This window comes from Pelodiscus sinensis, chromosome 6 (genome assembly GCF_049634645.1).
Source record: "Pelodiscus sinensis isolate JC-2024 chromosome 6, ASM4963464v1, whole genome shotgun sequence".
Lineage (NCBI taxonomy): Eukaryota > Metazoa > Chordata > Testudines > Trionychidae > Pelodiscus > Pelodiscus sinensis.
Genome location: NC_134716.1, coordinates 40,553,000 through 40,578,835, shown reverse-complemented (window position 1 = coordinate 40,578,835; position 25,836 = coordinate 40,553,000). Strand labels below are relative to the sequence as shown.

The 25,836-nt window shown below is 42.8% G+C and overlaps 1 protein-coding gene across 4 annotated transcripts in view; it reads left to right on the top strand.

The window, feature by feature from the left end:
- The window catches only part of KIF27 (kinesin family member 27), a 57,996-nt gene that overhangs the window by 18,111 nt on the left and 14,049 nt on the right, over window positions 1–25,836 (top strand). For 3 of the 4 annotated variants that reach the window (XM_025177861.2, XM_025177864.2, XM_075931761.1), the window contains 7 exons: window positions 6,804–6,947; window positions 13,147–13,350; window positions 13,882–14,057; window positions 15,706–15,839; window positions 17,109–17,264; window positions 19,342–19,547; window positions 20,011–20,208. In XM_025177861.2, coding sequence (XP_025033646.2) covers window positions 6,804–6,947; window positions 13,147–13,350; window positions 13,882–14,057; window positions 15,706–15,839; window positions 17,109–17,264; window positions 19,342–19,547; window positions 20,011–20,208 — 1,218 coding nt within the window. The remainder of the gene's footprint in view (window positions 1–6,803; window positions 6,948–13,146; window positions 13,351–13,881; window positions 14,058–15,705; window positions 15,840–17,108; window positions 17,265–19,341; window positions 19,548–20,010; window positions 20,209–25,836) is intronic. The other variant, XM_075931760.1, reaches the window with a different exon arrangement.

Genomic DNA, 25,836 nt, shown 5'->3' with positions numbered 1-25,836 from the left:
TAGGCCGGTCAGTCTTACCTCGGTTCCTGGAAAAATCATGGAAGGGATCCTTAAGGAATCCATATTGAGGCACTTGGATGAGAGGAAAGTGATTAGGAATAGTCAGCATGGATTCACAAAGGGCAAGTCGTGCCTGACCAATCTGATTAGCTTCTATGATGAGGTAACTGGCTCGGTGGACATGGGGAAGTCAGTGGATGTGACTTGTCTTTAGCAAGGCTTTTGATACGGTCTCCCACAATATTCTTGCCAGTAAGGTAAGGGATTGTGGATTGGATAAATGGACGGTAAGATGGATAGAAAGATGGCTAGAAGGCCGGGTCCAGCGGGTAGTGATCAATGGCTTGATGTCAGGATGGCGGTCGGTTTCTAGCGGAGTGCCCCAAGGTTCGGTTCTAGGACCGGTTTTGTTCAATATCTTTATTAATGATCTGGATGAGGGGATGGATTGCACCCTCAGCAAGTTTGCGGATGACACTAAGCTGTGGGGAGAGGTAGATACGCTTAAGGGCAGAGATAGGGTACAGAATGACTTAGACAAATTGGAGGATTGGGCCACAAGAAATCTGATGAGGTTCAACAAGGACAAGTGTAAAGTCCTGCACTTGGGACGGAAGAATCCCAAGCATAGTTACAAGCTGGGGACCAACCGGTTAAGTAGTAGTTCTGCAGAAAAGGACCTGGGGGTTACAGTGGATGAGAAGCTAGATATGAGTCAACAGTGTGCCCTTGTAGCCAAGAAGGCTAATGGCATATTAGGTTGCATTAAGAGGAGCATTGCCAGCAGATCCAGAGATGTCATCATTCCCCTTTATTCGGCTTTGGTGAGGCCGCATCTGGAGTATTGTGTCCAGTTCTGGGCCCCCCACTACAAAAAGGATGTGTATGCATTGGAGGGGGTCCAGCGGAGGGCAACCAAAATGATTAGGGGGCTGGAGCATATGACTTATGAGGAGAGGCTGAGGGACTTGGGTCTGTTTAGTCTGCAGAAGCGAAGAGTGAGGGGGGATTTGATAGCAGCCTTCAACTTCCTGAAGGGAGGTTCCAAAGAGGATGGAGAGAGGCTGTTCTCAGTAGTGACAGATGGCAGAACAAGGAGCAACGGTCTCAAGTTGTGGTGGGAGAGGTCCAGGTTGGATATTAGGAAAAACTATTTCACTAAGAGGGTGGTGAAGCACTGTAATGGGTTACCTAGGGAAGTAGTGGAGTCTCCATCCCTAGAGGTGTTTAAGTCTCGGCTTGACAAAGCCCTGGCCGGGTTGATTTAGTTGGAATTGGTCCTGCCTAGAGCAGGGGGCTGGACTTGATGACCTTCTGAGGTCTCTTCCAGTTCTATGATTCTACCTACTTGGCTTCAGCACTGTAGTATCAAGTCTAACCTAGTACTTATTAGTAAGCCAGTCCTTCACAAGAATAATAAGAGCTATCCTTCAAAAATAAAAATACTAGATGAGAAGCTGTTCCTTTGTTTTACTTGTCAGATTCCTAGTTGATTGAGAGCTGTAATACTCAAGAAAAAATAGATTAAATTAGTTTTTCAAAGCTACAGGTGTTTTTTCTTGTTATCCATTATTCACAGGTTTTCTTATCATAGGACTTCTTGGGCATATACTTCTATGTTACTTATTAACCTTCTGATTTTTTGGTGCCATAATTTTTCTTTTCAGTTCTTCTTCTGAGGGGAGAATTTTGAAGCAGGCAAGAGATTTTCAGCAGGACTGCTATCTTAGTGGACATGAGAGGAGAACTCTCATGATGGCTACTTTGAACAGTTCTTTCTCAGATGAAGGCATAAGGTTGCAGCCTTTCAGTTTGTAATAGTGCAAGACAATGACCTGCTGAGAGAGAAGTGCTCTCTACCATCTCAGTCATGACTTTCCCTCTTCCTCCCCAAGACATTTACATGATAATCATACATACACTTTTTGGGATGCAGCCTCTTTTAGAAACAATGCTGCAGGTGCAACTTTTACAAACAATGTTGTGTTAACATGCTGTGTAAGCTTAACAAAAAGTACATTAAACCAGCTTTAATAAAATCAAAAGTTAATGGTGTAACCTAAGACATTTGAACCAACAGTGGAAATCTGACTATGGCATTAAAACAGTAAAGAAATGCCTATAAAAATTATGTCTTCCAATTGCTTTTTCATAATTTGTTTAAAGGGAAACATGTGCCTCTACTTTTGGTTTCTTTAACTTTGAATTATCTTTCTGGATAATTCCTCAGGATTATTTTAAATCTCCCATTTCTCTAGAGAGTCTAGGCTGTATGTTTAATTGCTGACAAGTAAGGTTGCCAAGCAACCACTCCTCCTTGTTGTTACTGCATGTGTTTCATGCAGGGAGAATTATCCTGTTTTTGCCTCATTAGCAGAGGCTAAATTCGATTTATACAAATAAACAAGAATATAGCAGAGCAGGGAAAATGTTTTATTGTTTCTAGCTCAGTTTGTCACAGTACACTTCCTCAGTGAATGGTTCCAAGTATATAGTCATATTACACTTTACTGGTCCTCAAAAATAATGCAAATCATAGTATCATTCTAATTTTGATCTTATTTTTTTAATATAACCCTATAATTGGAAAAATTAAGTAAGATTTATCAGGTTGTTTTTTCCTCTCTATGCATGTTAAGTCAAATTATTGGGATGTGATAAATGCTGTAGGTTAATTCATTGTTCCCTTCTGTTTCAATAATTAGCATTGTTTGTTGTACTGTTTTCTTAGTGTAGCTATATGTTCTCTTATGTAAATAAGAGTGCAGCTTACTGGCATTTGAATGTAAAATTAAAAAAAATAAGTAAATGGAAAACATACTATTTACTCTCACATTTTGCCTTACACATTTATCTTTATTATTAGATGCTATTCTCTCTACTATTAAGCCAGATCGGAAGAGGAAAATTCTTAGTTTTCATTGATTGCTTGGAATCTGAATGATATTACAGTTCCAGAGTAGGCCAGGAAATTGAACTGCCAGCTAAGTTTTGGAGTAATAGAGACATGTCAGTGTTTTTGTGCATAGAGTCAGAATAAAAATCTATTTTGTAATGGTTCATAAGTCACTTGGATGGTCAGTTTATATAATATTAAAATTTGGCCCATCTCAGCATGTTTGGCAGCAAGAGATAAGTAGAACAGCTGAAACCATGCTAATCAGTGCAGTATCACTGAAATATGACGCAGGCCTGTTCTGCCTGTGGGTGATGCAGAGTTGTATTTTTAACATAGCGCTCATGTAAACAAACCTTTGGCTCCTAATCAATCTCATGCATATTTCACCTAATGTCCTCTCTGTAGTGGTCCCGAGGACAGAACAGGAGCCCTCATCATCAGTTCAGTAGCAGGAGAAATGGAAGGGGCATACATTTTTTGTTTGGGCAGGGGTTGGGTATGCATCTGTGTCTTGTTTGATCTGAGTTGTGAATCATCAGTCCCCATAATTACTAGATAGGACATTCTCAGCCCCCTCTCTGCCCACAATCTCTTGACTTGGATGGTATTTCTGTTTTGAAGCTGTCTCTGGTCTAATTGTCATGCAGCTGGAGAGGGACCTGGTCTTTTTGTAATTGCAGCTGAGGCACTGAACATGCTGTCTGCCAGTGGTTCCCAAACTTTTCGGCATCACGCCCCCTTTTTGATTTTTGAGAAACCGTCACGCATCCCCCTCCCCCAATAGCAGCAAAACTTTATTGAGGAAAAAAAAAGGAACTGTGACTGTAAAACAAAAATAGCAGTGAAAATGGAGGTGAGGGGGTGAGATTGAGATTGACAGGGAGTTGGGGGGGTGACTGGGTCGCCTCGCACCTCCCTGGAATTTCTTCACACACCCCCAGGGAACCCATGCTGTATGCTTTCTAGAAGCTCAGGTGCAGTAGGTGATAGTTGGGGTGAAGTGACTCTATGAATCTGCTCTGGGAAAAATGATTTTTGGGGAGCCTATTAGGTGTCCTCTTAGAGCTAGTCCCAAAGAAGATAGCCGTTTCACCATGGCAACAACATGTCTCAGCACTTTCCTCCAGTAAGAGCATTCCTTCTCAAACTGAGCCGATAACACAAAATAAGTTCTTCTGGATAATTTACATCTTTGAACAAACTTCAGCATAGCATTAATATGAGCTTTGGAAGTTTCATGATCAGCAATATCTCTTGCAACATTTCTCGAATTAGAGTGCCTTTTGATGACATGTTTGTTTTTCTTTACTATGGTCACAAAATAATTTGCAAACATAATAGTAGACTGCATGGCGGTTTCAAAAAAAAATCAACCATTTCTGTGATCCCATTTTTCTTCATCCTCAGAAAATGGGACTCACAAAGACCTCTAAATTGCTTTTAACTTTTAACCTCTCACTCTTTTCTCAATTTTTCCATATTGCCTATGTTTTTTGCTTTGTTTATTTACTAAAAAATATTCTATCATATCTAATTAAATAGATATGATTGGCCATAATTCAATGTCTTCTGGATAGGTTTCTTCCCTTACTTTGACAAAATTACCAATATTTTGTAGTTCCTTTACCACTTCAGAGTTCTCTTGTTCAACTTTTGCAGTCGTTGAGGTATCCCTACAACTTGGCAAGAGATCAGATAATTGAGATGTTTCTTCATTCAGACTTGCTGATTAATGTCCTCTATTCAATACTTTTGAGGATTTTTAAAATAAGAGGACAAACTGGCTTTTTGCTCAGCTTCGTCTTTTTGCCTTGCCTTTATTTTTTTATTTCATTTTTTTTTTTGTATCGCTTCATAGTATTACTTCATTATTGCTAAAAAAACTGACCTTGATTTTTAGGCAGGTTAAAAATGTCTAAAAAAGAGCGGGGTGTAGATATGGGTGGGCCGTGTTCTGGACTACCCATTCCCCAATTAAGTTTAACACTAGTGGCACTGGAACATTTTTAATAGTGGGGTGCTGAAAGCCAGACCCTGTCTTTCCTAGGCACAGGTCCAGACCTGGGTGTGCTCCACAGGCACAGGAATTAAGGGTTCAGACAGGGCTGCTCACAGAATAGGCAGGCCCCTGGGCAAGATGTGAGGGTGGCAGGTCTGTACCTCCAGAAGGGCAGGGCTTCAGGTGGAAGGGATGGAGCTGGAGGCACAGTGTCAGGAGCAGAGCCGCCATGGTGGGGCTGGAGAAGAAGACTGATAGAGATACAAAGATCCCCATGGTCACAGATGACAGTTTCAGGTGTCCCAGTAGCCCTGTGCTGGCTGGTTTGGAGATGTGGGCAGAGATCCACAGGTGCTCCACTTGAAGGTGGGGGGAGGGGCACAGTTCCATCGGCCATCTGAGCACACACGCACACACCCCACTGCAGGCTCCCCATCCCCTAGCTGCTCTCCCCCTCACCCACAGACAGCAGCCACTCACCAGATGGCAGCCAAAAGCAGAACAACATTATAGGGGCTGGAGGATTGGTGGGGGAGGGGGAAGAAGGCAGTGCAGCCATGCTGCCCGAGAGAAGCAGCAATTTCCTACTTCAAAGTGCTGCTTTTTCCTGCTGGCTATGCAGCTTGTGAGCTCTCCAACCCCTGGCCGCACCCCCCACATACCTCTGCCGCAGGGCAGCCAAAGTTGGCCACCCTCCCCACCCTGCCACCATTCACTAGGTGGCTGCCAGCAGCACAAACACAGGCTGGAAGGCTTCAGAGAAGCACTGAGTAGCCACACAGCTGGCGGTGGGAGAGAAGCAGTGCTTTCTCACTTCAGAGCACTGCTTTTCTCCAACTGGTTGTGTGGCTGCCCCGTGCTCCTCTGAAGCCATTCAGCCCATGTTTGCGTTGTTCACTGCCTCCTGTTGGCTCTCCTGAGGCTGCAGCCTGCAGGTGAGCCTCCTTGATCTCCTATCCCACCCCCCGCAAACCTCTACTGAGGGATTGCCCCCCATCACAAAATGGCCACCCCCCTGCGCAGGGGGGTTTCTAAACCTGGCTGGACTGCCTGGCCTTGGGAGCCTCCTGTAGTTGGGTGGGGGGAAAGAGGGAGCCATGCCAGGGCACGGTATGTTTCATTGTAAATCTGGTCCTGGGCCGGACTTCCAGCACTTCCGGGAGGCAATGGCTTTGCTCTCTCCGGGTTTCTAAGTAGATCAGATCTCCTTCTAGGGGTTTGTCATTGTCCAATTCTAGGCCATTTCCCCAGTGACTTATTAGGGGACCAAGGCCAACCCACTACTCCATTTCCAGCCCAGGGACCCTCAGAATAGCAGTCACGCACCACTATGTCCCTTTAACAAAAGCATTTTCATTCCCTGTACCACTTCCCCACAGCCCCAGCATTCATCAATCCTTCACCTTTTCTTGAGGGCTCTTCTATGTTCAGGCCCGGTAGCTAGCCTGGAGCTCCTTTTCACAGTCCATTTCCCTTTGACCAGCCAGGAGTGCCACTGCACTTCTCTGGCTCCAGCAAGGAACTGGCTAGTCTGCACTGCCCTCCTTTTATACTGATTGGCTAGTCCCTTGCAGTCTCCCCTGACTGACTGTCTGTGTTCCATGCAGGCTGTCTGTGCAACTCATATGGCCTCTACTGCCTTTTCCTGGGACGGGTGTGGTAGGACCCAGGAACTTATTAAAAAAAATCAACAGATGGTGAATAAAACTGAAGAAATAATTAGGGATACTGTGTTGTGAAGACGTACTAGAATCAGCACATCATTTGTGGAGAATCTTCCAACGGTATACCTAGGGAAACTCTGCAGTTCATATCTGCTTTTCTTAATAACAAATGAAGAATCTCTTCATTATTCAGCAGTAAAAATAACACCTTTCCTACCCCCATCTCCTTTTTGTTATCTAGCAGGCTTTAGCTACAGATGAACAAGTATTTGGTCAAAAGGAGCTTGAGATGAAGGTATTACAGGATCAAATACTGACATTGATGCGGGAAAACCAAGAACATTTAGAATCTCTAAAAGAGGCGCAAGAAACAAATACATTACAGGTAAGTTTTCCCCGTGCATATTTTACTGTGTAAGTTTGGTTCAAATAAAATGTATATTAGAATGCAGGAATTACTGTGGTTAAAATTTGGGGCAAATTTTGCAGCCCTCAGGCAAAAGTTATTTTTTTGTCGATGAGAATTTTAACTCAGACTGTTACGCTTAAAAGAAGCATGTGGGGGGTTTTTTCAGGGGGATAAGGCAACACGCCGCATTTATTGACATTTATTGATAATATAACAAAGTCTCTCTCTCTCTCTCTCTCTCTCGCACACACAAAAATCCTGCTGATGGAATAGTTACCAGTGTGTAGCTCAGCCCAACGTATTGACCAGATAGGTCAGGTGCAAGGGAGGGAGCCAGGAGTCTCCTCTTGGTCTTGCTTAGCAGGATAGAACACGAAGAACTATACAAGACACCCTATCTTTTATAGGCTTTTCCTTCCATGCAGGTCTATGCATTTTGCCTTGTCAGGCCTTAATCAGTCATTCAGCATCACAATCAATCTTCCTACGACATATGGTTATTGGGAAGAAGTTGTTCTCACAGTCATCTGATATCAGTATGCTGACGACCCCTCCTGGGTGTTGTCTTTCCAGCAAAAGTTTTGATTGGTTCCCTATCAAGGGGAACTTGCCACTAGCTTCAGGGTTCATCAGTCTCTGGTAGTCTGTGTCTTCAGTGTGCTTCTGAGGGGCTCCAGCCCCTCCTCTGACCATTTGAGCATGCAGTGCACAAACAATGCATTTAAAGAATTGCTGCATGGAACAATGGGTCCATCTAGTCATTTTAACAAAGTTACAAAGTCTTTCAACATTAAACTTCTTTCTATCTACTACAAGGCCTTGCCTAATACTAACATTACTATGTATTACAATATTCCATCTCTCCACTTTAATATGTTAACATCAAACAGAGCTGGAGCTAAGTTAACAAAGGTGCCTGACTGAGGCCTGCATCTTGTATTTAAGTTTAATCCAAACTTTTGCTATAACATACATTTATTATAACTGAATTATTAATTACGAAATTCAAATTCCATTGCTACAAGACTACAATTTATGCTTTAGATTCCATAACTGTGACCAATTATAAGAAAATTATATTTGTCTAGTTTTATCTAGTGGCTAAAATACAGGACTGGAGAATCAAGAGATCCTGTATTCTAGCCTAGCTCTACCACAGACTTGCTGCATAACCTTAGGTGAATAACTTCATTTTTTTCCTGTCCCATTCATAAAGCAAATGCACTGATATTTGCCAACATTATGGGTGAGTAGTGGCTCTTAATTCTTTAATATTCATAGAGCCTTTTGAGATCTTGGGGTGAAAGGGGTTATAGAAATGCCTTTCTATTAAAAATAATCAAATCTCCAAAACAAATAGTTTTTTATGGCTGTCACAGTAATGTGTTATTTGATTAATACTTAAAATTAGATTAGAAATGTAAAAGTAAATTGCACTTTATACACATGGTATTATATGCAGATATCATATATTATACAACTAAATTTTATTTGACACTTCCCATTATAAACCCCTATTTTCAATGGCTTATAGACTTTGCAAACCAAATGTTTGGGCTACATTTTTCCATGTTGGGTGTCTGCTTAAGACTGGCTGGCTGGCTTGCTTGCTTGCTTTAAATTTCAACTGAAATATTTCAGTCATTTTTGAGAATGTTGTTAGGGGAAAATGTATTCTTTTTCTGTATTAATAGAAATTCTTACAAACGTTTAGCTGAGAAGCTCTACTGCTAGTGTATTTAGGAGCAGGGACTTGAATTTGGCACGGGACTTTAATAAGGTTCAGAAAAGAGCTAGATAGTTTCATGGAGATTAGGTCCATCAATGGCTATTAGCCAGTATGGGTAGGAATGGTGTCCCTAGCCTCTGTTTGTCTGGAAATGGGTGACAGGAGAAGATTCACGTGATGATTACCTGTTGTGTTTCCTCCCTCAGAGGCATCTGGTATTGGTCACTGTCAGCAGACAGGATACTGGGCTAGGTGGACCTTTGGGCTGATGTTTTGGTATGGCTGTTTTTATGGGATTGCCCTGTTGTTCCTATCTAAACACATTCAAATCTAGCCAGTTTTTAATGCTTTGAAAATTGTCAGTTTGCATATCATCAGTAGAAATTTGTAAAGCATTTTGCACTAAATAACTCAAAGATTCCAGCTATACTGAGACCGCTTCATTGTAGAGAATCAGGGTCTGAATCCCCTTGCAGCTGATTCTCCTGGCTCCTGTGGGCTACGTCTAGACTGGCATGATTTTCTGCAAATGCTTTTAACGGAAAAGTTTTTCTGTTAAAAGCATTTGTGGAAAAGAGCGTCTAGATTGGCATGGGCGCTTTTGCGCAAAAGCACTTTTTGCGGAAAAGCGTCTGTGCCAATCTAGATGCGGTTTTGTACAAGAAAGCCCTGATCGCCATTTTTGCCATCGGGGCTTTTTTGCACAAAACAGTTTTTAGCTGTCTACACTGGCCCTCTTGCGCAAATACATTTGCACAAGAGGGCTTTTTCCCCAAACGGGAGCAGCATAGTATTTGCAGAAGAACACTGACAATCTTACATTAGATCATCAGTGTTCTTGCGCAAATTCAGGCGGCCAGTGTAGACAGCTGGCAAGTTTTTCCGCAAAAGAAGCCACTTTTGCAGAAAAACTTGCCAGTCTAGACGCAGCCTAGAAGTAAGAGGAGGGAGATTGTCTCCATTGTGACCCCCCCCTGCTCACACATAGGCAGCATGAGGAGGCCACAGATGTCCATGGATACATCTGTGCTGCATGCTTCTTTTGGCAGCACATAGCGTGTGTGCTTGGGTATCCCTCTGCCCAGCATGGGTTTAAGTAACAGAAGACAGTGAGCCATGACTTGTGTAAGCCTACCCAAGCCAGTGAGCCTCTGCCTACCCAACCCAGGCTTTTCCATCTACATTCTTATTTTTTTCCTGTGTAATGTCCTGCTGCCTTCCACTGCTGGAGCGTTTTCCCACTCCAGAAAAAGACTCTGGTTGGGGAGGGGACAGAGAAGTTCCCAACTGCTGGAGCTTTCCCCCTCTGCAGGTGAAGACTCCAAGAGCAGGGAAAGTCTTTGGCAAAAGAGTCACCGTGGCTTAACCACCATGTAAAAGAAGCAGTGAGGGACAAAAAGGTATCTTTTAAGAAGTGGAAGTCCAATCCTAGTGAGATAAATAGAAAGGAACATAAACACTGTCAAATCAAGTGTAAACAGGTAATAAGAAAAGCAAAAAAAGATTTTGAGGAACAGCTATCCAAAAACTCAAAAAGAAATAACAAAATGTTTTTTAAGTACATTAGAAGCAGGAAGCCTGCTAAAAAACCTGTGGGTCCCCTAGATGATCGAGCTATAAAAGGAGCAATCAAGGACGATAAAGCCATTGCGGAGAAACTAAATGATTTCTTTGCTTCAGTCTTCACGGCTGAGGACGTTGGGGAGATTCCTGAATCTGCACCGTCCTTTGTGGGTGATGAATCTGAGGAACTGTCCCGGATTGAAGTGTCATTAGAGGAGGTTTTAGAACAAATAGAAAAACTTAATGCTAACAAATCTCCAGGACCGGATGGCATTCATCCAAGGGTTCTAAAAGAACTCAAATGGGAAATTGCTGAGCTATTATCTGTGGTTTGTAACCTATCCTTTAAATCGGCTTCCGTACCTAATGACCAGAAGGTAGCCAATGTGACACCAATATTTAAAAAGGGCTCTAGAGGCGATCCTGGCAATTACAGACCAGTAAGTCTAACTTCAGTACCGGGCAAATTAGTGGAAACAATAGTAAAGAATAAAATTGTGAAGCATGTAGAAGAACATAATTTGTTGGACAAAAGTCAACATGGTTTCTGTAAAGGGAAATCCTGTCTTACTAATCTGTTAGAATTCTTTGAAGGGGTTAACAAACATGCGGACAAGGGGGATCCAGTAGATATAGTATACTTGGATTTTCAGAAAGCCTTTGACAAGGTCCCTCACCAAAGGTTCTTGTGTAAATTACATGGCCATGGGATAAGAGGGAAGGTCCTTTCTTGGATTGAGAACTGGTTAAAACACAGGAAACAAAGGGTAGGAATAAATGGTAAATTTTCAGATTGGAGAGGGGTAACTAGTGGTGTACCCCAAGGGTCAGTCCTGGGACCAATCCTTTTCAACTTATTCATAAATGATCTGGAGAAAGGGGTAAGCAGTGAGGTAGTAAATAGCAGTGAGGTAGTGATACCAAACTGTTTAGGATAGTCAAGACAGAAGCAGACTGTGAGGGACTCCAAGAAGATCTCACCAAACTGAGTGATTGGGCAACAAAATGGCAAATGAAATTTAATGTGGATAAGTGTAAAGTAATGCACATCGGGAAAAATAACCCCAACTATACGTACAGTATGATGGGAGCTAATTTGGCTACGACAAATCAGGAAAGAGATCTTGGAGTTATCGTGGACAGTTCTCTGAAAATTTCCACACAGAGTGCAGCGGCGGTCAAAAAGGCAAATAGGATGCTAGGAATTATTAGGAAAGGGATAGAAAATAAGACCCAGAATATCTTACTGCCCCTGTATAAAACTATGGTATGCCCACATCTTGAATACTGTGTACAGATGTGGTCTCCTCACCTCAAAAAAGATATTTTGGCCTTGGAAAGGGTTCAGAAAAGGGCAACTAAAATGATTAGGGGTTTGGAATGGGTCCCATATGAGGAGAGGTTAAAGCGACTGGGACTTTTCAGTTTAGAAAAGAGGAGACTGAGGGGGGATATGATTGAGGTCTATAAAATCATGAGTGGTGTGGAGAGGGCCGATAAAGAAAAGTTATTTATTAGTTCCCATAATAGAAGAACTAGAGGATACCAAATGAAATTAATGGGTAGCAGGTTTAAAACTAATAAAAGAAAGTTCTTCTTCACACAGCGTGTAGTCAACCTGTGCAACTCCTTGCCAGAGGAGGCTGTGAAGGCTAGGACTATAATAGAGTTTAAAGAGAAGCTAGATAATTTCATGGAGGTTAGGTCCATAAAAGGCTATTAGCCAGGGGATAAAATGGTGTCCTTGGCCTCTGTCTGTCAGAGGCTGGAGAGGGATGGCAGGAGACAAATCGCTTGATCATTGTCTTCGGTCCACCCTCTCTGGGGCACCTGGTGCTGGCCATTGTCGGTAGACAGGATACTGGGCTAGATGGACCTTTGGTCTGACCCAGTATGGCTGTTCTTATGTTCTTAAAGGACGGGCAGCAGGGAAAGGCTCAGACTCAGCTGAGTAAGAAAGATATGATCAAAACTGGACAATCATATATATGTTTTATAACTAAATATCTTCATATTGACTGTCATATTAACTTTTCCACTGTTATTTAACCAGTTTTTGTAGGTGTTATGAAAGATGTGGATTTTGGTGAGGGATTTGAAGAAAGGTCAGGTAATTACTTTATGGATCAGTTCAGAGATGATGTTCCCTGAATAAGGAACAGCTTTAACATTGCACGAAGATTATTATGGAAAAGGCAGATAAGTAGGTTCACCAGACTAGCACCACTAGCAGAGTTGTGTGAGGCAGAGACGTGATACAAGAGATGTGATCAAACTGAAGTCCTGATCATGCAAATATTTGTGTGTGCACCTTTATTTATAGAGGTAGTTTCATTTACTTGAATGGAACTTCTTGGCAAGTAAACATACTCACCATGCTTTAGGATCAGGCTCTAAGGTTGTAACTTCCATTTTGAATATCAGTTTTGGCTGTCTCATCTTTTGTTCTTTTACAATTATGTATTAATAAAGCAACTTTGGACTCAAACGTATCCCTTCCAGCTCTAATCTTCTTAAATAACATGCCTGATATGTGCCTTTCTAAAAGGGATAATGACATGTTTTTAACAAACCTCTTAAAAGCTTGTTCTTTATGTGGTGCATATTTTAGATTAATTCCATTTAAATGAAATGTTTTAGAATTGGAAGATCTTGCAGTCAGCTAATGCTCCCATTGGGCTTTTTCTTTAAAGTTAGCATTGGTGCATTGTATAAACTTAGGCCTTGCAAAAGAATTTAGGCTCAATTTTCAGCTACACGAAACACAACACTTTGCCTAACAGCTTACCATTCATACTAGTATGCGTTTTGTTATAGTAATACAAATATAATGTAGAATTGGTACCTAACAACAGTGGGGATTTTTTGTTTTTGTTTTTTGAGAATGAGAAAATGGTGGAACAGCAACTCCTTATTGATCAGCTGAAGGATAAGTCAGAGAAGCTTACTGTGACTTCAACCTCAGTATCGAGAGGTGCTTGTGGAGATGGGCCAGCTGTGTTATCTGCAAGAAGACCATATAGTGTGCCACTCACTTATAGTGTAGTACATTCCATTCATATGGCTCCAGGACTAGAGTCACGAAAGGTAATAACTAAACACATTTTTTTATTTCTCTCCTTCATTTTGTAATTATTCTGATTTTTGTACAAGAGTTGAAAGGAGATATTAACAGTTGCATTTCCATAGTTTCTGTTTATATCCCATTAAAGAGTGTGAAATCTTAATTTCTGATCTATTGCACTGTATATGCATAGCAACCATTTATCCAATGCAAAGGTATTTGTATTAACTTATAATACAAAGTGGGCCTTTAGGTGCTACTAAAATACAAATATTGCTAATAATGATATATTTATTCTGCATTAATTCATAGTAAAGAGTGTTATGTACTGACTTGTCAGTATCCTATTCTGGAACCAACTTATCAAAGGTATCTCCAAATACTGCTCCAAAAGAAATCAGAAAACTTGTGCACCCTCCCTCATATTTTTGCATGCAAGTGCAGGTTTTAGCAGATTTGTGTATGAATTCTATGTAAAAAAGATTAGCCCTACATATTCCTAGATTTCTGCAAGTGACTTTGCCCGTGGCTTTATTTTTGGGGTCTCTTGGAAGGTGCACACCAGTCCTCCTACTTACTCATTGGCCCGAGTAATGGCTGGATTTCAAACTCGCAGGCAAATGATATTGGGTCATATAGAAGATCAAGATGAAGTCCTTCACTGCCAATTCTCTGATCATAGTGATGAAGAAGAAAGAAACACAGACAACAAAAATACATCAGCATTTAGGTAATAGTTTTGTTTTATTCATTCTTTAAAGGTTTCCCTCAGAGATAGGTATATTGCTACCAAATATCAGTATATCATGAAGCCAGTTTACAGTGTCATTTATGTAAATTTGTAGAACCTCTTGACATCACAAAATAAGTAAACACAATAGGTATTGCTGTTTCATTTAACATGCGTTTAGATTGTATGCCTCTTCAATTGAATAAATATGGCTTGATTCAAGGATCTGCTTGCAGGACCTGCTTATCTCTACTACCAGCTGTATTCACACTGTGACAATCAGTCCATCAGGGGTTGATCTAGCAGGTCAAATGAAGACCTGCTAAGTTGACCTCGATTGCTCTCCCGTCATCTCTAGTACTCCACCAGAACAAGAAGACTAAGGGGAGTCAAGGGGATAGTTTCTCCCATCGACCCAGCATAATGTGGACCTTGTAGTAAATAGATCATGTCAATTTGAGTTATGCTTCTAATGTAACTCAAATTATGTAGTTTCGATCAACTTTTCCCTGTACTGTAGACTTCCCTAAGGAAAGCGATAGAAATGTAGCTGTGTTAGTCTGGTGTAGCTGAAACAAAATACAGGACTATGTAGCACTTTAAAGACTAACAAGATGGTTTATTAGATGATGAGCTTTCGTGGGCCAGACCCACTTCCTCAGATCAAATAGTGGAAGAAAATAGTCACAACCATACATACCAAAGGATACAATTTAAAAAAATGAACACATATGAAAAGGACAAATCACATTTCAGAACAGAAGGGGGATGCAGGCGGGGGGGAGAAAGGAAGGTGAATGCCAGTGAGTTAATGATATTAGAGGTGGGGAAGGGGAAATGTCTGTGAGTTAATAGTATTAGAGGTGATAATTGGGGAAGCTATCTTTGTAATGGCTAAGATAGTTGGAGTCTTTGTTAAGTCCCCTGCGGAGAGTGTCGAATTTTAGCATGAATGCCAGTTCAGAGGATTCCCTTTCAAGTGCAGATTTGAATGTCTTCTGAAGTAGGATGCAGGTTAGCAGGTCATTGAGGCAGTGTCCTTTCTGGTTGAAATGACAAGCAACTGTTTTTTCTTTGTGATCCTGTCCAATGTCTGTTTTGTGGGCATTGATTCTTTGGCAAAGTGTCTGAGACGTTTGTCCAATGTACATAGCAGACGGACACTTTCGGCACATGATAGCATAGATTATATTTCTGGAGGCGCAGGAATATGTATTCTTGATCTTATAACTCACTTAGTTAGGCCCAATAATGGTGTCAGCAAAGTGAATATGTGGACAAAGCTGGCAGCGGGGTTTGTTGCAAGGGAAAGTACCAGGGTTGGTATTAGTGTGGTATGTCCTGTGGTTGTTGGTAAGAATCATCTTGAGGTTAGGTGGTTATCTATAGGAGACTATGGGTCTGTCTCCCAGAGCTTCTTGAAGTTTAGTGTCCTATTCCAGTATAGGTTGTAATCTATTGATAATGTGTTGGACAGGTTTAAGTTGGGAGCTGTAGGTGATGAAGCGGATAGGATAAAGTGGATTTAAGCCATACATGCAAGCCTTTGTAGATTTGGGACCTAGTGCATTAGCATTATATAATCTTGCATGAAGTTTTAAAAAATTATAAATATGAATTGTAGCTTAGTTTTTCTTTTTTTTCGTAGGCATTCCATAAACCGCACATGGACACGAAAACAGGCTCTTATTTGTTCTCCCCTTCAGCTGAATCATCCGCAATTCCAAATGCACAAGTCCAATTTACCAAATGAAACTATACTGCAGACTGACACTGGCATAGGTAAGAATTACAAATGGAAATTGAAACTGATATATACTTCTGTCACACTATAAAAATGTACATTTTAGTGTTATTACAGTAAATTAATATTTTCCATTCAAAAAAACACTTTAAAATAAAAATACTTTTGATGAGATCCTGATTTGGAATTGCTTTAAAATACTTTCTTCCAAAGTACATGCAAGTACCTTCATATTCTCACTGGTTGGTGCTTTAAGCACAATAGTTAGTATTTATATAGCATGCCATATATCCAGAGCACTGTATAGGCATTTAATTAATCCTCACAAAATCTTTGTAAGTGATAGATGTAAGTTGAATTATCCCCATCTATTATACAGGCAGTCCCCGGGTTACGTACAAGATAGGGACTATAGGTTTGTTCTTAAGTTGAATTTGTATGTAAGTCAGAACTGGCTCCAGATTCAGCCGCTGCTGCTGAAACTGACCGGGGGCTGACTACAGGAAGCTGGAGGCAGAATTGCTCTGCCCCCAGCTTCCTGGAATCAGCCACTAATCAGTTTCAACAGCGGCTGAATCTCGAGCCTGGGACAGAACAGCTGGGCTGCCAGGTAGGTCCCTGTAGGACCAGCCCGGCAGCACCCCAGCTGCTCTACCCCAGGGTCCACAACAAAAGCTTGGTCTGCTGCGGTGCGGGGGAATTGCCAGAGCAAAGCCTCAGAGGCGCGGGACCCCTCTGCCTCCCCGGCGTTGCTCCAGGTGTCCCTGGTCTGCTGGAGACGGTCCCCAGCAGACCAGGGGCACCCGGAGCAGCTTTTCTCGCCCCGGAGGTCGAGGTGGCAGGACCGCTGCGCTCTGTGCTGTCCCGCTGCCTGCGAGCTCCGGGGCGAGAGAGCCCCGTTCATAAGTGTGGATCCGCGTAAGTCGGGGACTGCCTGTATACTTTGAAGAATTTATTTGTGTATTGTGCAAAATAAAGTCATACTTCGTGATTACCTACAGATAACAAATTTTGTATAAACAATTCTGCTCCTTAAATTAGTGAACTGCAGCACTTTTTACATTGGAATATGCTTGATGAAAGGTTTAAAGAATTATTTTTGTTTTTCATTGGAAAAAAGTAATGACTATTATGATTAGAATTAAGGATGTTAACTAGCGGTTAATTGACTAGTCGATAGACACTTCTGCATTTCCCCTTTTTTATTTCCTCCACAGTATATATTCAGAGAATAGGCCAGAATTTTGTCTTCTCGATAGATAGCATGTTCCAAATCTTTGTTCTCATCATTGTACCTTTCTTTCAAGGTGAAGAGATTGAATGCCTCCGTAAGAGTCACATAATAAACATGCAGAAATTCAAGAATTCAGAGCTGAGACTCACCGAAGCCAAGCAAAAGATGAGAGAACTTGCACTTAATATAAAAATGAAGGAGGAACTCGTTAAAGAATTAGTAAAAACAGGTAACTGGCTTGTGTAAAGCACATTTAAATTAAAAACAAATACCTTAGAATCTCAGAGTTACGAATACATCAGGAATGGAGTTATTTGTAACTGTGAAATGTTTATAACTCTGAACTAAATGTTATCCTCCCAAAGTATACAGCTGAAAACTGATGTAATACAGTTTTGAAATTGTACTATGCCAAAGAAAAATGCTGCTTTTAACAATCTTAATTTAAATGAAACAAGCCCCAAAACAGTTTCCTTGCCTTGTCAAATTTTTTTTTAAAGTTTCCCTCTTTTAGTGGCTTCTTTAACACAGGACTGTACTGTACAGTATTAGCTTTTTGTTTCTTTTTTTCCCCCTCTGCTACTTGATTCTGTACTACCAGTTCCAAAAGCGTTGAGTGACTGACCCATCAATTTGTAACTCTGGTGTTCGTAACTCTGATATTCAATTGTACATATTAAAGTAAGAATAAGCTATTTAATTATTCTAGTTGTCTATAACTAATCATGTTCAGTTGAGGGGTACTATAATTAAGTTTTTGTCACTTAAGAAAATTATTCTCTAATTGTATTATGGCAATACTTTGGGCCTCACATAAAATCATAGGATTGGAAAGGACCTTACGAGGTCATCTAGTCCAACCCTCTGCACTCGTGACAAGACTAAGTATTACCTAGATACTTGCATAACATGCTCTTAAAATTTTCAATATTAGAGATTTCACAACCTCTCTAGGCAATTTATTCCAATGCTTAATCACCCTAAGGCTACGTCTTCCTTGGCATGATCTTGCTCAAGAACTCTTTTGTGGAAGAGTTCTTGTGCAAAAAGAGAGTGTCTACACTGGCATGTGCTTTTGCACAAGAGCATCCTTGCTAGTGTAGATGCTCTCTTGTGCAAGAAAGCTCTGATGGCCATTTTAACCGTAGGGCTTTTTTGCGCAAGAAATCATGTTGCCTGTCTACACTGGCCTCTTGCGCAAGAACAGTTGCGCAAGAGGGCTTCTTCCTGAGCGCGAGCATCATAGTTCTTGCGCAAGAAGCACTGATTTCATACATTAGAATGTCAGTGTACTTGCACAAGAACCCGCGGCCAGTGTAGACAGGCAACTGCTTTTGCGCAAGATCGCAAAACAGTTATCATGTCCCTTCTCAGTCTTTTCTTTTCTAGACTAAACAAACCCAGTTCCTTCAAGCTTCCCCCATAGATCATCATGTTTTCTAGATTCTTAATAATCTTTGTTGCTCTTCTCTGAACTTTTTCCAAATTACCACATCTTTCCTGAAATATGATGTCCAGAACCGGACACAATACTCCAGTTGAGGCCTAATCAGTGTGGAATAGAACCAAAGAATTACTACTTATGTTTTGCTTACAACTCTCCTGCTAGTACATCCCAGAATGATGTTCACTTTGAGTATGTCTATACTAGAGTTTTGTTGGGAAAATGGCCAAGATCTCTTCCGAAAAAAGCTTCTTGCACAAGCCTGTAGTCTAGATGTAGCCTTTTTTTTTCTGCAACAGTGTTACACTGTTGACACACATTTAGCTTGTGCTCCACTATGACCCGGATACCTTGCTGAAGTACTCCTTCCTATGGGGAATATGTGGGTTGGGACTCCACTATATTCTCATTAAATACATTCATTAAATGTTTGCTTTCCTAATTATTATTTGTTGAGTAAGTATTTTGTACTTTTTTGTAAAATAAGGCTATGTTTTAGTCACATGGAGGTGTGAAGCTGGTGCTTGGGGCGGAGACAGTGTATGGAGCCACGCCTTGATAGTACAAGTATTTATAATTATCAACATCTGACATCTTATCTGTATATTGTATTCCTTCCCCCATCTTGTGCCTGTTTGCTAGTTTATTCGATTGAGAATTTTTAGAGATGGACTACCTTTTTTTCTGATTGGAACATGTCTGTTACGCTGTGGCTATTACCAGAAATAAATGATATTTAATACTAAACTTTTTAGATGTTAAATTCTGGATTCAATGTTCATATGGAGTTTGGAAATAGCAGGTTGTTCTGATCAATAATGTAGTTTTTTTCATGCAATGTTTTAATATTTTGTGTTTTTAGGTAATGATGCTCAGTCTATAAGCAGGCAGTATTCTTTGAAAATAACTAAACTGGAACATGAAGGTGAACAGGCCAAAATGGAATTAGCTGAAACACAAAAGCAGCTTCAGGAGCTGGAGAACAAGGAGCTAAGAGACCTTGCTGAGAGAGCCAAGTTACAAAAAGAATTTAGGAAGAAAATGGATGCTGCTAAATTAAAAGTGCAGGTAGTTTTGATTCTTATTAAGAATTATTAATTCCTTATAACAATTAGGACTTAATCATCTACTCTGTTACCCAAGTTTTATGCCACTATGACTCCATTGTAGTAAGTGGAATTGCAGTAGATAATCAAGCCTTTAATGTACCAATAGTAGGTACTTGCATGTATCTAACAATATTATATGAGAAGTATGTTTTCTTACTAGAAAGGTGGATAAAAAAGAGATTATTGAATAACATGGACGTGATCTTATATTATGGTGTTTGGAACTAGGTAAGAATTTAAGAATGATTTAAATTGATTTGCAAATCACCTGCTTTGTAGCACAAGTCTTCTATGAAAATAGCACATAAAATCCTATATCTGTGCAAATACCAGTGGGCTTGTTTTCTAGTATCTGTTCTAAGATGTGTTTTTGTTTCTTTAAGTTTCATGCTGTTAGACTGAAATATGCCATGTGAACTCAGGTCTTACAGAAGAAGCAGCAGGACACTAAGAAGCTGGCATCATTAGCCACCCAGAATGAGAAACAGGTTACAGAACTTGAACAGACTGTGACTCATATGAGGCATCAGGAGGCCCAGCTACAGAAAAGACTTCAGGAGGAGAGTGAACAAAAGAAAATTCTTGAGGCAGAGATTGCACGAGACCAACTGCAAATCAAAGTAAGAGGCTTTCCTTTCTGTACAGTGCATAGGCATATAGTATAATTTCACCCCATTACTATCTCATAGACCATGATGCATTACTGTGTGGCTTACCTAAATACAGGGAATGCCTTTCAAGATATGAAAAATGAAGATAATGCCTAATAAATATTCTTCTTTGAGGAGTGTCCCTGTGGGTGCTCCACAGTAGGTGTTTTGGCGCCCCTGCACTTCTAATCGGAACTTTTTGGGAGAACTACTCCGGGCGCCAGCATACACACGCAGCACTGCTCACGCTGCAGCAAGCGTACTGATGCACATGCGCTGTCATCCATTGCCTCAGTTCCTTCCTGACCGCTTCTGGTTCAGTCAGAATAGAGCAGTGCTCTGTGATAGCTTAGCTAGAGTTCATAGATATTGTTAGTTGTTAGGTAGTTATTATAGTGTTAAGTAGTTTTAGAAAGTTAGTCACAGTTCTCCCCACCCCACCACCATTTATTAGCATAAAACATTTTTTTTACTACTAATTTACTGTAGTTATAGATTTTAGGTAGATATGCCAGGGTCACCAGACTTCAAGAGATGCCTGACCTACAGAATGTCTATTCTGATATCAGATGGACATGCCCAGTGCATCAGATGCCTGGATAAGGAACACTCATCAAGTCCTGCCATCACTGCAAAAAGCTCTCTGCCAGATCGCTTAAGGCAAGAGAACTACAGCTCAAGCTCCTTTCAATGGATAAGACAGAAAGACTGGTGTCGGAGCCGCCTCCAACAACTTCACAGTCCTGTACATCTCCAACGGCAGTGTCAGACCAAGGCATGGCATTGAGACAGACACAAACCCTCTGAAAGGACGGCAAAAAGGAAGCATTCTTTGCCTCCAAGTAACAGGCCAACAAAGAAAACATTCCTGCAACACAAGCCCTCCGCACCTAGGGCTACAGCCTCTGGGGACGTGCAGGTATCGGGGAAGTCCATCAAGGACAAGTTCTGAGGGGAAGGCTCCTTTAAGAGTTAGGCAATAATTTTTGCCCAGGGGCCACTTAAAATTTTTTTGAAGTAGCCCCGGGCCACCCCAAAGGTGTGGGGCCTAAACAGGAAGGGGTGGGGCTACCCCACCCCCAGACCATTATTGGCCCCTTTTGCCCCCCTTCCCACTAGGCACCCATGCCCTGGAAGAGGCTTGGCACTCTCCCCCACTCCCAGGCCAATCAGGGCTTGAGGGTGGAGGAGCTCAGGAAGCTCCCTGCGAGTAGCACGTGGCCTGGGGTGATAGAGCATGCATAGTCTCTTCCGCTCCCCCCCCCCCCCCCCCCCCCCGCCACCTTTCGAACAGCATGCGGCGCTTCAAAGCGCCACATGCTCCTGGCAGGGCAGGAGGAGGCTTCATGCACTCCCCCGCCCCCAGGTCCTAATTGGCCTGGGGGCGGGGGAGCAGCAGGGCCTCTGCAATCCAGATCCACCTGCTTGACAGGCCGGATCCGACCCGCAGAGGCCCTTTTGCCTGCCCCGCCCTACATTCTCCGTGATGAAACACAAGAAGACTGAAGGCCACAGTACCAACAAAACCGGTACCCATGACACCATCCCAATCTATGGCAAAAGGGCAACTGGATTTGACTTTGGTTACTCCCACCAAGTCAGTACCGACTTTCCATACCAAGAGTCTATAGGCACCATTGATATCTAAGGTGTGCAGCGATCTAGTACCGCAGTACACCCAGCCTCTTGCACCTTTGGTGCCGGTGTTTTTGCTGCCAAGACCACTTACAATGCAACAGGACCTAGTGGTAACATCGGTACTGGGCATACTGCTCTTCGGTACCAACGCAACACCATCATCACTGGGGCCTAGAAGATTGGCTACTCCTGTGAGCTTGGTGTATCACTTCTCCAGCAACAGTGAGGTTGAGCAAGAGAAACCATTCTTTCTGCACCATTCCTCAGCTAAGATGATAATACAAGCTTAGCAGCCGGTTGTCCAGTCACAAATGTGGCAAGTTTTTCCTTGGCTCACCCCATCCCGCAACCATGGCAGGAATGGGATCCATGGGCCACAGTCAAAGCACAAGTACCACCCACAGTGATGCCACATCCACAACAGGTGGCTCCTCAGCTCCCTCCACTGCCTGCTTCTGAACTGGCATAGGACAAAATCAATGACTTAGACAAGACCCAAGATAAAGAGACGATGTCCCCATCTCACATTTCTTCATCCTCCCTGGATGAGTCTATTATGCCACCTCCACCTACCATAGATGACTATTTTAGATCATTTCAGGACCTGTACAAGAGGATCACAGACTCGCTTGACATCTCTCTAGTCGAGGTCCCAGATGTACAACATAAATTGATGGACAAACTTCAGGCATCTTCCTGGATCAAGATAGCATTGCCAGTTAATGAAGCTATCCTTGACCCTGCTAGGATCCTGTGGCAAACTCTGGCTTCTGTTCCACCCACATCCAAGAGGGTGGATAGAAAGTATTACATACCAGCGAAAGGAGCCGAGTTTCTTTTTTCACACCCCGCCCCAAACTCCCTAGTCGTTGATTCTGCAAATAACAGGGAGAGACAAACATGATTTAGATCAATCAATCCCCTATGACAAAAATTGGGAAAGATTGGACCTCCTCGGTAGGAAGTCATATTCGTCTGCATCCCTTCTCATATGAATTGTGAATTATTCTGCCTTCTGGCAAAATACACTTACAACCATTTTGATAAAATTAGATTTTTTATTGATAAATTACAGGATGAAGATAAAGCAGCCTACAAATCTAGCATTGAAGAGGGTATCTTAATAGCAAAGATGGCCCTCCAGGCTTCTCTAGATATGGCAGATGCAGCCTCCAGGTCTCTCGCTACATCAGTGGTCATGAGCAGGGTTTCCTGGCTCTGTTTGTCAGGCTTCCTCAGAGAACTACAGAATACCACTGAAGACCTGCCATTTGAGGGTCAGAAATGATTTGCAGCCAATACTGATGCCTCACTCCATTCTCTAAAAGAGTCAATGGCAACCCTCAAAACCCTCAGCATGCACATCCGTCAACAAAAGAAAAACATTAATCAAATGTATACGCCCCGGGGCAGAGCAGCATCTTATCCTCCCCAGAGGCCCTATGACCTGAGGCACCACCAGAGACAACAGAAACGAAGACAGCCACAGGATCAGCAAATGAAGTCGGGAGGATGGAGGCCCATATTGGACTTATGCAGGTTGAACAACTACTTAAAAAGGCAATGCTTCACAATGGTGACACTGGCAAAGATGATTCCTGCACTAGGAAGAGGAAACTGGATGTTGTCCCTTGACCTTCAGGATGCATATTTTCATATCTCAATAAGACCCTCTCACAAGAAATTTCTCAGATTTGCACTAAACAATCAACACTGCCAGTACTGAGTGCTACCGTTCGGCCTCTCAGCAACCACCCAGGGCTGCCTTCAAAATTCTGGCCATTGTAGTGGCAGCACACCTGAGAAAATCAGACATAGTAATCTACTTATACCTGGACAATTGCCTGATAGTAGCTCCAATGGAATGTCAGGCCAGGCAATCCACAGAAGCCACAATCAGACTCTTTACAGACCTGGGGCTGCAAATAAACATTAAGAAGTCCAAGTTCATACGGGCCACACATGATTGCATACAAGCACAAGCATGATTGCCTCTTCCAAGATTCCATGCCCTCACTGCATTTAGCAAAATCTCTCATACGCAGCCCCACAGTCTCAACCAGACAATGCCTGCAATTGCTAGGTCACGTGTCTGCAACAACTTACATAGTACGTCATGAAAGGGTACACATGAGAATGCTTCAGGCCTGGCTGCACATTTGCTTTTGCTCACACAGGCACTCACTGCACAAGATCCTCAGCCCTACGAACAGGGTCAGACAGTCCCTGTCATGGTGGCTTCAGTGCAACAACCTCTGCTCGGGGGTTCCTTTCCATCGGCCAATACTGTTGGTCCACATCACGACCAACACCTCATTGGAAGGTTGGGGAGCCCATGTGCAGAACCACACAATGCAGGGCAGATGGTCTCCTGAGGAGATGAACATGCACATCAACATGCTCAAGTTAAGAGCCGTAAAAGAGCGTGTGAACATTCTCCCTCTAATTCAGGGCCAGGCAGTCAGGGTATATACAGACAATACTGCATACATGTTCTACGTAAACCGGCAGGGTGTCAGATCACATCAGCTGTGCAATGAAGCGGTTGCCCCTATGGACATGGTGCGTACTCCACAAAATAAACATATCCACCTGTAGTGGGGCAGGAGCCCCTTCCTGAGCCTTGGTGGATCTGCATCTGGCCCCAGCATTCCACCTGGCCAGGAGACAGGGCTAAGGATATAAAAGGCCTGCCTCAGAGGCCAGTCAGGCCCACGCAGACAGAAACCTCCCCTGCACACCCAAGTAAGGAGCTGTACCTGGGAGAAGCGAAGGAATGGCTGGGACTACCGGGCCCACAACTGGACGACGGTCTGGAGGAACTGCTCAGTGGGCCAGAGGTTCCAGAGCAATGAAGCCCAGAGGACTTGCACTGGGCCCAGGTACAACAGGAGAATGGAGAAAGCCTAGGGGTAGCCAACCACTGTTGGCTTGAGTCAGAATCAGGTCAGTGTGTTGTGGTCCAGATCCCTGCTGACCCAGCAGCAGACTGCTCTGCTGTTGCGAGGGCCCTGGGCTGGGATGCAGTGGAGTGGGCGGGCCTGAGTCCCCTGCCACTCCACTCCCAGGTAGCAGTGTCCCTGAGCAACTGCCTGCATCTGCTGGACCCCTGCCTGAGCAAGGGGATCCGACTGGATCTGTTCCAGAGAGGACTCAGAACTGTTTGTTTGCCTGCCGCCCCACCCTGAACCAGGGCCTGGGCATAGTACTGTTTGTCTGCTACCCCGCTCTGAACCAAGGCTTGGGCTTTGAACTGTTAGTTTGTTTGCCTGCAGCTCCACCCTCAACCAGGGCCTGGTGTTGGAACTGTCTGTTTATTTGCCTCCTGCCCCTTCCTGAACCAGGAATGGACCTTAGAACTGTTCATTTGTTAGCCTGCCATCCCACCTTTTGTTAGGACCAGGCTTTAGAACTGTTTCTTGGTTACTATTGCCTCACCCTAAACCAGGGCTGGGGTTTAGAGACTGTTTATTACAGACTGCTATCTGGGCTGTGGACTATCATAGGATTGGAAGCCACAACTGATTCCCCACAAGAACTGTGCAGTGGATTGTGGGGCAGAGTAGCCGACCACTGATCTAGAGGAGGAGGAGCCCCTTCCTGAGCCTCATTGGCTTACACCACCATATATCTCCCGGGCAAAGAAAATATCACAGCAGACCAGCTCAGCTGCTGTTTCCACCAGAAGCACGAGTGGGAGATACACCCTCAAGCCCTGAATTCCGTCTTCCGCAGGGCTTTGCGGAAATAAACTTATTGCAACATCACTTAATTCCAAGTGCCCCAAGTTCTGTTCCAGAGTGGGCTTGGGCAAGAACTCTATAGGCAATGTCATGATCAGCAACTGACCTCACAAGCTATTAAATGCCTTTCTGCCTTTTCCCCTAAAAGGGAAAGTAATTCACAAGATAAGGCGTGACCAGGCAAAGGTGATCATGATAGCACCTGCCCAGACAGACA